At 47.3% G+C, this 12,500-nt stretch overlaps 1 protein-coding gene across 7 annotated transcripts in view; it reads left to right on the top strand.

Moving 5' to 3' along the window:
* Positions 1–12,500, top strand: part of BRD9 (bromodomain containing 9) — a 326,359-nt gene that overhangs the window by 271,821 nt on the left and 42,038 nt on the right. For all 7 annotated transcript variants that reach the window (XM_075315009.1, XM_075315008.1, XM_075315007.1 and 4 more), the window contains exon 13: positions 10,149–10,260. In XM_075315009.1, coding sequence (XP_075171124.1) covers positions 10,149–10,260 — 112 coding nt within the window. The remainder of the gene's footprint in view (positions 1–10,148; positions 10,261–12,500) is intronic.

A 12,500-nucleotide genomic window follows, 5' to 3' on the forward strand; every position in this document is an offset into this window, starting at 1 on the left:
GATCCCGACCATCGGGGGGATCGCCCATCACTAGTCAGGTTTCCATGAATGCCATGCCTGCAAGAGGGGTATAGCGGATTGCCTGTAACCCCAGTGAAGATGAGATTCAAATTTTTATGGTATGTATTTAAAAACTCCATTAGGTTGCTGCAAACACTAATCGTGGACACGCGTTTTGAACGCAGCATGCTTCAGCTGCGTCCAAAACGCTGCGTTGTACAGTACAAGCATAGTGGACGGGATTTCTCTAAATCCTTTGCTCACTGTGCTTGTTTTTCCTGCAGCAAACAATGACCTGCGGTGCGTGTTTCCAGACCGCAGCATGTAAATTGTTTGCTGCGGATTCACATGCATCCTCCGTAGGGAGAACACAAGCGAGAGACCGCAGCGCACTGAACCCTGATCGTAGGCATGAGCAGCTGCGGTCTCCTACGTTCACGTGCTGAAGAGACGCGCGGCCCTGCAGGTCAGGACCCGCTGCATCCAGGACACGGTGAGTCCTGATCATGGGCACATACTATTATTCTTTTAATGTGTTAAACGCTTGTTATGGTGCCAAATGCTGTTATTTCAGTTCCCACTCAGAACATCCACCCAATGTGTCTAGTTCTGCTGGTCACAAGGCCTCATTTAGATGTCAGTTTTCCTCTTACGAGTTCTATTATAGTCTATTGGGCTGTCCACATGATAGTGTATTTTCACGGACCACTCACAAAATCTCTGAGACATCAGTTTTTTTATCCTTTTTTCTCATCAAGCTCACCAATTCAAGTCAATGGGTTAATGAAAAAACAAAGAATCAGTGTTTGATGTCGTCCATGTGCTGTCTGCTTTTCAAGGACTGGTAGGTAGAAGACTTAAGGCCACGTCTCACTAAGCGACATCGCTAGCGACATCGCTGCTGAGTCACGTTTTTTGTGATGCACCAGCGATCTTGCTAGCGATGTCGCTGTGTGTGACATCCAGCAACGACCCGGCCCCTGCTGTGAGGGCGTCGGACATTGCTGAATATGGAGGGAATAAACTCGGGCACTCAAAGAAAATGAAAATCAGAGTCAAAGTGATGCTTGAAATTCAGTTTGCTTGTTTTTTATTGATGCAAAGGTCAAAAATAATTCTAACGTTTCGGCCCTAACATTCGGGCCTTCGTCAGAGATATTCTAGGATGCAATATACAGAAAGAAAAACAAAAATGTTAGCAATCACATACATGATAAAAGATACTGTCATAAACATAGTATGGAAATATTCCAAAGGGGTCAATATTAACAAAGCAAAGTACTGGTCTGGAGTACAAAATAAAACATAGGAAAAAGGCGCGTTCCGTATATGTTTATAAAATGAATATGATTCTGTAATAAATAAGAGAGGAGGAATTCCTCATAAAGGAAGTGTACATGAAGATGGGCAGAAATATACCTATATGGTCAAAGGTAGAGAAAGCGCATATTCACAATTGTGAAAAATCCAGATAGATGAGTAATGATAACCTAGGAAGTAGATGAGAACTTCAGAAGCTATACCGGCATGCTATATATGTAGATTCATAGAAAGAGGATTAACCTTATGGGAGGGATATGAGAAAATAGAGAGCAGGAGAGGGAGAGTAACGGGAAAAAAAGGGGGGGGAAGAGCGGTAAAGTGAAAGTGATCAAAGAAATGGATAATGAAGATAGAAGAAGGAAAGGAAGATAGAAAGAGGGAGGAAAAAAAGGGAAAAGAAAAAGATAGAAAGAAAAGTAGAAAGAAAAGGGGGGGGAAGAGGACAAGGAGACGAAACAAAAGGAGAGAGAAAAAAAGGTCAGGAGAGAAGAGGAAAGAAGGAAGAACAAAAAAGAATTATTGTAATGAATACTTTTTGCTGTTCACCAATGTTGATAAAAAATGATGAATAATGAGTAGATCGGAATTTTTCAATGAAAAAATCAGTAGTAGGTCTGAAGTTACAGAGTCCACTTCTCTATATCAAAAAAATAGTGATTCAATGGTTAGGAAAGTATTATCACAGGGTGGTCCCTAGGCAGTGTATATAGGGCAGGAAAGAATTACTACGTACATACCCCGTTGGTGAGTAGAAAACCTACAAGTACTGGTTACAGGAATAAATGATGTCCTAGAAGTCCAGAAGGCAGCACGTGCTGGATATAAGGAACAAATCTATGGACATAAAATATGGGCATAGAATCACACGTCCATGGGTGAGGGTATATGAATGTGATAATGGGACCAACCACATCATGGTAGGGAGTAAATATTACCTTTCACTATATGTAGATAAAGGAACGCAGGTAAAAGGTCAGAGCACTGACCCATTTGAATTGAGAAATAGCTGTGACTGGACCTGTAGATATACATATCTGTATAAACATGTGTACACAATCATGGTGAGTGAGGTTTAAGAACAAAAAAGATCCATGTGAGGACACAGACTTAATGTGCTGGTCATGAGCACAGAGTATAACTACTGAGCGGTTGGTGGAGTAAGGAGATGTCAGTCACATTCCTATTGAAGATAATACAAAGAAAATAGGAGAAGAGAAAGGATCATATGAACAGACAGAAAAACAGTATAGATAGGGTTCAGAAGTAGTGTACTACCTATACTTGAAAGTGGGAGAAATCCCTCTAGGATGGACAAAGTGCGGTCTGCACGTGGGCTTCTGTGGTGCACAACGTGGAGTGAAGGCTGCCTTTTTAAACGTTGTGAGGCGTGCGTCCTAATCAGGAGAACATGGAGGTGGAACGCTAGGCCGGACCGTGGAACGCACGACCGCGCATGCGCAGATCGACCAGGAAGGGACGCCCAGCGCATGCGCGAGCAGCGGGCACAGACGGCCAGCGCGCGTCATCAGGATGTGGGTGGGTGGACAGGGCGGTCCGAGGACACCAAGTCACCCATGCGCAGAAGGGCCAGAGGGCCGATCGGCGCAAGCGGCAACCGCGGGAGGTGTGAAGTGTGCAGAAGGAGTAAGCTGTGCGCAGGCGCAGACCGGCTGTGGTTGTAGCCGTGACCACACACTTGCGGACGCACTCCCCCTTCAGTGATGACGTTTCTGAATGTCCTTGACCATTTTTTGGTCGTTGCTCTCTCGTTGTGAAGTACACATCACTGTGTTTGACAGTGAGAAAGCAACGATCTGAATGTGCAGGGAGCCGGCTTCTGCGGACGCTGTTAACCAAGGTACAGATCGGGTAACCAAGCAAAGGCTTTGCTTGGTTACCCGATATTTACCTTGGTTACCAGCGTCCGGAGCTTCTAGAAGCCGGTTCCCTGCACACGTAGCCAAGGTACATATCGGGTAACTATAAGTAAAGCGCTTTGCTTATTAACCCGATGTGTACTATGGTTACCAAGCACAGCGTCGTTACACAGGTCGCTGGTGGCTGATCTCTGATTGCTGTGGAGATCTGCCTGTTTGACAGCTCACCAGCGACCATGCAGCGACGCTCCAGCGATCCCTGCCAGGTCAGATCGCTGGTGGGATCGCTGGAGCGTTGCTAAGTGTGGCCGTACCTTTAGAAAGCTTCATCAGTAAGAAAAACTGATGAAACTGGATAGTAAAAGCTGACACTGGCCAAACTGAGGACACTGACCATATACACAGAAGAAACTCATACCGTGTTTTATGAATGAGAAAAAAGCAAAGGTCTGAGCCTGGAGTTTCATGTGCGATTCCTTTTCTCACTTACATTCAGCACATTTGGGCATATTCTCATGGGCATAAAAAGAACAGCAGGGGCTCCAAATGCGTAAAAAATTGATTTTTATGATTTCAAACTAAAATTTAGCCACATTTCTGTAACAGAGAGATGGAAGAAACAATTGTGAGACTATCCTTTTTGGGAAACTTGGAAACTTGAGAATTTTCCATTTCTCTTTCGTTTCATTGGGGGACACAGGACCGTGGGGTGTATGCTGCTGTGACTAGGAGGCTGACACTAAGTAGACAAAAAAGGTTAGCTCCTCCCTAGCAGTGTACACCCTGAGCCGGAGGCGGACTTAAATCAGTTTTTGCTTAGTGTCGTAGGAGGCTGATGTGGGCCGACTCGGCCCCCTTCAGCCACTTGATTTCTTGCGTATTTTTTTCATTTTTTCTCGCCGATGCTCATCGCTCTTATCCCTGTTGTCTTCTCTGTTTCTGCAGGTGTCGTTTATTTTTCTTCCCTCATCCTTTGCAGCCCTGTGGGTACCACTCCCCAGGGTCGCAGAGGCTTGAGACTTCGGGCCCTCTCCCCCGTACATTCCCGTGGTACCACTCCCGGGTTTGCACATGGGGCAGAACCTTAATGGGCACCCCTGATCCACCCTGCGGTATCACCCCAAAGGGTGCACGGGGCTCAGCAATAGGGACTGGACCTCCGCAGCGCGTCTGGATTTTATGATGGGGCCCGCATCGCTGTCTACATTCGCAGAGGGGCTCCCACCCCCCACCGGCGTCCACCTCCCTGCCTTCCCCACTCTACTTCCCTGGAGCCCACAGCCATTCCATCGGTGTGCGGAGCACACAGGCATATGTGCAGAGATCTCTGCCTTAACACCGGACAACACTGGTGCGGCGCCGCTGATATCAGGTAGGACGCCCCTCTCCTACCTTCTCCTCCTCGGGCAGTTGCAAAATTTAGGCCCCGGTCTCGGCCTAGACGCCCTGCGCCCCAGCCACGTCCCATGAGTCGGCGGAGCGCACCGGCACACGCGCAGAGCTCCCTGCCGGCACACCGGGACATCGCTGCTGCGCCGCCACTGATCTCAGGTAGGACCGCTTGTCTCTACCTTCCCTCGCTCCGGCAGCTCCAAAATTTAGGCCCCTGTCTTGGCCTAGTCTCCCTGCGTCCCAGCCACGCCCCCTGCTACAGTGCTATTGGCTGGCCGGACGTTTTGCCCCCAACTCCGCCCACTGCTCAGCCTCCAGGCATCACAGTGTGGGCGGTGGATGCCCCGTTTCCCATCCTCACATGGCCCCAACTCCAGCTTCCCATCGCCATTTTGCTCACACAGGAAGATTAGCTGTAATCTGCCAGTTATGTGATTGTAAGCAGAGTGTAAAAGATCTCTAATCACACAGGATCCATTTCATGTGAATGGACTGCTGATGTATGACAACTCACAATATAATACATGTAGAATTCACAAATTAGGTGAAAAATCTCAGTTTTATGTGGTTTTTAACCCCAGAAGTTTTTTCTACACTTTAGTAAAAAAAAAAAAGAGATTTATTTCCAAATTTCATGATTCACTTTCAGCATGTCTATAGCACCGTTCTGCGGTGCGTCTGCCAAGATACCGCCTCCTATTGGTTTCTGCAGGTCTCTGGGTATCATTAGGATTTAATTGCCCTAATGTTGGTGTCTTGATTCTCTCATATTTTTAAATAGACAGAATCTGACAGGAACTGTATTTCCAGGAACGCCCTCTGGGGAAGACTACTGCTTCTAGCAAACAAGTAGATATGCTTAGTACCAGACAACCCCTTTAGATCATATATCTGTGGGGCCTCAACCCTGTCTTTTCCTAACAATGACGCAGCAGCGCCCTGATTTCCCTGGCTCCGTCGTGACTGGGATCCCTCTCTCTCGACGGGTAGGCAGCACACAGGATCTGGGTACGATTTGCTCCTACGGAGATAGCCCTCATGTATGAGCGACAGTTTAGTCGTTCTCCGGTCTCCAGCCTGGCAGTCCCAGCGAGAGTACCTTGGCATAATCCTGCTCCACCCGACCCAAACACTTTCCCATGCCTTGGTGTAGTTACCCTAGGTCAGGATGTCCAGCTATGCTCTGGCTGCTCTGCAGACCCGTAGCATCCACAGGACTCCTCTCCCGACGCCTCAGATGCCGCCACGCAGTCTCCGATCGTGCAGGGCCCGGCGTTCCGCCCCCTCCCGACTAGTTGGCGTCCCTGTCGCACTCCGTAGGTTCCCTCTCTGAGGTCTCTCGGACCATCGCGCAAGCTCTGCGTCGCCTGCCGTCGCGCGTTCAGCCCTCCACAGGCCTAGCGCAGTCTCCTCAGTAGGAAGTGAGCTCCGGCCCACGGTCCTCTGCTACTCGGAAGCGGACCCGCCAGGTCTCGTCTTCAGCGCCTTCCCAGGCTTCACTCTCATCCCCAGGTCCAGACTATCACTCCTTACTGGAGTCCTCCGACCTCCCGGGTGATGATTCAGATGCAGCATCTCTGCTGGATTCCGTACAAGCGGCTGATGTTCGGCGCATGGTGGATAGCCTGGTAGAAGCGGTGAACCAGTCTCTGAGGATACAGGTAGATCCCGTCTCTTTTCAGAGCACCCATGTCCCCTTTCAGCGGACGAGGCGCGTCCATAACGCATTCAGTGGACACCATGAGTTCGCTGAGTTACGAAGCAACCACAGGCAACAGCCAGTCAAGGTATGTACCGGCGGTAAGTCCATTATTTTACATTATCCCTTCTCTGAAGGGCTCCGAGAAGAATGGGCAGACTCCCCTGTGGTCGGCCCGCCAGCTTCCGCCTGACTTCTCACTCCTAACAGTGCGTCTCTCAGGGACTCCACAGACCGTACCATTCACAGGTGGGCCCGCTCTGCCTTCGAGCCATCAGGAACTTCCCTTTCCCCGGCCCTTGCCTTGGTTTGAGTTGCGAAGCCGCTATGTCCTGGACGGACATGCTGCGCAGGGACTCTGTGCCTTCTCTGCCGTTCCGGAACTGGCTAACATCTCTTCGCAGATCACACTTGTGGGTGAGTACCTTCGCTACGCAGCCCTGGCGCCTGCCAATGGAGAGGCCCAGGTCCCTGCAACAGTGTAGCTATTCGCCGAGCCCTCAGGCTCAGGACCTGGAACGCGGATCTGGCTTCTGAGGGTAGCTGGCTTCCCCTCCGTTTTAGGGGAGCGCCTTTTAGGACCTAGGCTAGTCCAACTGATCTCTGAGGCTACGGGAGAAAAGAGTACTCTTCTTCCCTATTTTCGGCCCAAGCCGTCCGGAACTCCTCCTCCTCAAAAAACATCCTCCCCTCGGAGGGACAATAGGGCTCGTCTTTTATGCCCAATCCCTCCTGGCGTTCGCGTCCCCACTAGTCCACGAAGTCCACTTCCAGGTCTCAGCGCCGCTTCTCCAAATGACTTGCGGTCTGCGGACAGCTGCGCCAGTCTAGTGGGGGGCTTCTGTCCCCCTCCAGCAGATCTACCTCCCATTAGAGGCAGATCCTAGGTCAGAGAGATCAGTCTCAGACTACGAAATAGATTTGATTCATTGCCACAAGACGTTTTTTCTGTTCTCGCCCTCCTGAGTCTCCTGTGCATGGGCGCGTGTTCCTCCCCTCCATGGGGTCGTTCCTCCACTCTGGACTTGTGGCAACAGTCCCGCCATCAGAACTTTTCCAGCGGTTGTTATTGCAGTCTCTTGTGGTCCCCAAGAGGGTCGGCTCGGTCCACCCCCTCCTCGACCCGGAGTTTTTCTAGCAGGTCCGTGAGACCTCGAGCATTTTGCATGGAGTTTCTCCGCTCCGTGTTCACCTCCATTGAAGTCGGTGATGTTCTGACGTCGCTGGACATTCAAGGCGCCTACCCTGGCAGGTAGTCCTCGCTTCAAGCAAATGGTCCCTCAACAGGGAAAGCCTCAACCAGATCGGCGGCAGATAAAGGACTCCGAAGGTGGTCCTAATGACCTCCCGATTCAACTGGCAGGTTCCATGGTTCATCGCGGGCTACCACGACCACCTGCCGCTAGGGGTCGATGTGTGGACCCAGTGCAGGCCCCCGTACTTTCTCCCACTGCGGCTCCTGATCCCGAAGGTTCTTAAGAACATTAGGGCGGAAGGATTTCCAGCCATTCTAATGGCTCCAGAGGGGCCCAGACTAGCATGGTTCGCGGAACTTCAGGACCCACGCTGTCCTCCCGGGATGCCTTCCAGACCGTCCAGCTCCTTGTTGGCAGAGCCTTCTCTCTCTCTCTCTCCTACGAGAACCCGGAGGTCCTAAAATTGACAGTCTGGCTACTGTATCCTGGGTAATACCTCAGGCAGGCTTTTCGACAGAGTTAATACAGACAATGATTACAGTCAGGTTTCTATCTTCTGCGAGAATCCACTACCGCACGGGGAGCGTTCTTCGTTTGGTGGTCTGAAGAACACCGCATCTCTTCTCCCTCCTATCAAGGCAGGTCTAGATGCGAGTCTCACATTCTCCACACTTAAAAAGCCAAGTGTCGGCTCTGTCAAACCGGTTTCAGAAGTCTCTCACTTCTCGTTCAAGGCCTTCATTCAGGGATTTGTCCATCCAGCTCCGCCGTATTGTCGGCCACTAGCACTGTGGGATCTTATGCTAGGGCTGGATTTGCCTCAAGGTCCGCCGTTTGCACCGTTCCAGATTCCTTCCTTCTCACCGGTTGTGGAAGAGTGGTGTTCCTCGTTGCCATCACTTCTCTGCGAAGAACGTCAGAGATAAAGGGTCTTTCCGTACTTACCCTTTTTCGGATTTGTCTCCAGGACAAGGTCGTGCTCGGGCCGGCTCCCTCCCTTCTGCCTAGGGCAGTCTCGCCATTCCAGTCAAATGAGGAGTTTGTTTTCTCTGTCCTCCGGTCCTGGTCCTTCTCACAGCCTCAAGAAGGTCTTCCATACTCTGGACCTGGTGCGAGCCCTCACACTCTGTGCCTACAGGACCGCACATTCCCGTAAAACGGTCGTGCTGTTCATCATCCCATAGAACAAAATAGGGACGGCACCACCATTAAATATATATAGGTAATGGAAGTGTGCTTCAACCCATAAATAGAATCTGGAACACAACACATGGGAAAGAGTGAGCACAACTACACCAAACATATACTGGAAAATCCAGGATAATGGAATCAAGCAAGAGGAGTCCCTTGTTGCATGCAAAAAGTGTGAAAAAGTTTATTAATAACACAGAGAAATATTGTTAAGACCATTTAAAAATGGGAAAGATCAAAAGAATGATCTACCCATGAGCAAATTGGCACATCACCAACCAAAACCTCATGAATTAATATAAAGCATACAAGCTCACAATAGCAGTACCAAAGGACAGTATACAGCAGTACATAGTCACCAATTGTAGGATTCACATAAATATGGTACAGATCAAAGAGAGCTAATACAATACCAGGTAAGTAAATAGTGAGGGAGGTGGTGTGGGTGCGCCTGCCCTGTTCATCATCCCATCCGGACCCAAAAGGGACATGCTGATACCCAGGGCCTCAATTGCCAGATGGATCCGTTCCGCCATTTCCGAGGCCTCTTGGATAAAGGACAGATCTCCACCACGGGCAGTAAAGGCGCACTCTACTAGTGCAGTGGGAACCTTTTTGGCCGATTACGCATTAGACGTCGGCCGACCAGGTCCGTAGCACCGCTGCCTGGTCTAGTCTGCATTCCTTTAACAACTTCTACCAGGTTCACACCCAAGCATCGGCAGAGGCCAGTCTTGGGAAATAGCTTTTGCAGGTGGCAGTAGCACACCTGTACAAGGTGGGTACATTCACTTCTTGGGCAAGCCCGCCGAGGGAGGCCGTTTTCCTTCCTAGTTGCGGGGCTTGCCGCTCCCCACCCAGGGGACTGCTTTTGGACGTCCCACGGTCCTGTGTCCCCCAATGAAACGAAAGAGAAAGAAGGATTTTTGTGTACTCACCGTAAAATCTCTTTCTCTGAGTCTTCATTGGGGGACACAGCACCCACCCTGCTTGTTTTGTTACATATTGACTGTCTATCTCAGTGGCCCGTGTTCCCTGGACTCGGGTCGCACGGCTACTTTGTTGAAATTATTACCTTGTCTTATGTATGGTTGTGTTTTTGTTCTCCTCCTACTGCTTGTGCACTAAACTGATTTAAGTCCGCCTCCGACTCAGGGTGTACACTGCTAGGGAGGAGCTAACCTTTTTTGTCTACTTTAGTGTCAGCCTCCTAGTCACATCAGCATACACCCCACGGTCCTGTGTACCCCAATGAAGACTCAGAGAAAGAGATTTTACGGTGAGTACACAAAAATCCTTCTTTAATGATGACACTAATTTTCATAGTGCATCTTGCTCGCAGCCATTGTAGTCTCTAAGTTTTTTAAGCCCAGGTGTGAGATTTACCATCAATCATGACATACTGTTCATATAAGTGTTCTACGCATCCTATCCTATAATAGATTTAGATTTTCTACACTTTTATTTTAGCCTTCAAGAATTTGTTAAAGACTGTGGGGGCTATGCAAAGAAAATGGTAAATGACATGCTGGATCAAATAACAGAAGGAGATCATTCCAAAATTCTTTACCAGCTAAAACAGGTACATACTTAGTATTCTCATCTTGTAAGGCAACATCCTATTGCTATGTTGTGCCTTTCCTTTCTGACATTTGGGATCCCCTCTGATCCTAGGAATGAAATGCACTGAGTCACCTAGAATCTAATGGGTTTAATGGTTTTGGTTAGTATCGTTTGACTGCTGCAGCTGTGGTAGTGCTATTGGATGTTGTTTTTTATTACCTTACAGACACACTTCCATCATACTTTTTATTGACTAAGTTTGTGTAAATATGGTAAAATGATCGCCGTATATCCTTGTTTCCAGCTCTGCTCTGGTACTCTTTTGGGTCACGTGGCTTCTATTCCAACTTTTCTACTTGTGCCTATGAAGCATCAGGACGAGGCTCCACAGACTTACACTGAGAAGTATCCAGCTCACACACAAACGTCAGTCACAGTATCCGCCATTTGACCCAGAAGAGGGCCGACATTGGAAATAGAGAAAATGGCAAATATATTACCTCCTTACGCTATAATAAATATATATTTATACTAGTTTTGGCAATAAAACGTTTAGTGGGAGTTCTTCTTTAAATTACATAGGATAATTGTAAATAAAGTAACCCAATATGGTGGCATCCGAGCTCTGACCTGATCTGAAGTGAACTCACCCTAGATGTGAAGTCATTGCCTAATGCAGTAATCCAGCATAGAGTTCAATCTGTGCATATTGAGTATTTGGTTGCAGACATTTCTGTTCTAAAACTGCATCTCCTGAAAAAAATATTGCACCAAAACTGCATTCATTTTTATGTGATTTTTTTTTTTTTTTTTTTTTTTTTTATTTTTTGCCTGGAGATGCCGTTTTGATGCAAAAATATCTGCACCCAAATATTCACTATGCACAGATTGCCTAATACAATAATCCAGCAAAATTAAAAAAAATCATGAAATAGGACTCTGTTTGCCCTTTGTTATTGTGAAAAAAAACTACTATTTAGCAATGCGGCAACTGTAACAACCTAACTTCCAAAATTGGTTTATAGCTCTCCCAGTGGAAGCTGTAAAAGAAAAAAAAACATTCCCTTCATCTGGGAAAAATTTAATCCAAAGGTGTCAAAAAGTCACAAAACATGGACAATCTATACCAATTAAAATTACAATAATTGCTAGAAATAAGGAAGTTTACTTCCAAAATGTATCAATGTTTGAGGATCTGTATTCACTGGTTTTACAGTGGAATAAGGTTTTACAGTAAACAAGGTGTTTCTCAAGAAGGACTGAGTGCCAGCTGGCTTTTTTTACTGGATTAAAACTACAGTTTGGCTCATAGAACTGTGCTATGTGCATACACTGCAGTTTTTTGACGCTGCGTTTTTGGCTGCTAAAAACGCACAAAAACGCACCCACGGCAAAAAAAGCATGCGTTTTTACCGCGATTTGGTGCGTTTTTGGCTGCGTTTTGCTGCGTTTTTGATCTCTGCGTTTTTCTGCATTTTTCCAATGCATTGCATGGGGGAGAACGCACCAAAGAATCGACATGTCCATTTTTTTTTTTTTAGCTCAAAAACGCAGCTTAAAAAAAAGTTGTGTGCGGACAGCAAAAATGAAAACTCATAGACTTTGCTGTGGAAGCAAAGTCATGCAGTTTTGAGACCAAAAAAAGCACCCGAAAAACGCACTGTGTGAACTTACCCCTAGCCTCATACACGTCTTCATCCCAAAAAATAAAAAAAACCTGTGGCTCCTGATTATGGTGAGATATAATATTTATATTACATTTGAAACCAGAAGTTTACATAGCTAGCTAAAAAGACACACATGCATATTTTTCTCACTATCTGACATGAAATCAGAATAAACTTTTCTTGTTTTAGGTCAAATAGGAACCAAAATTATTTATATTTGCCAAATGCCAGAATAATGAGAGAGAATGTTTTAAAGCATTTTATTACTTTCTGCAAAGTCAAAAGTTTACATACATTTCATTAGTATTTAGTACCATTGTCCTTTTATTTAGTACCATTGTCCTTTAAAGTGTATGACTTGAGTTTAACATTTTTGATCTCCTTCCACAAGCTTCTCACAATAGTTGGTAGGAATTTGGGTCCATTCCTCCTGGCACAACTGGTGTAACTGAGCTATGTTTGTAGGTCGCCTTGCTCGCACCTGCCTTTTCAGCTTTGCCCATACGTTTTCAATAAACAATGTTTGCCAGCTGTAATGACCTGGGCCCCGAACGTATTGGGGCACCCGTCTGGCAGCGGAATCGAGACACAC

This window comes from Anomaloglossus baeobatrachus, chromosome 6, assembly GCF_048569485.1.
Source record: "Anomaloglossus baeobatrachus isolate aAnoBae1 chromosome 6, aAnoBae1.hap1, whole genome shotgun sequence".
NCBI classification, from domain to species: domain Eukaryota; kingdom Metazoa; phylum Chordata; class Amphibia; order Anura; family Aromobatidae; genus Anomaloglossus; species Anomaloglossus baeobatrachus.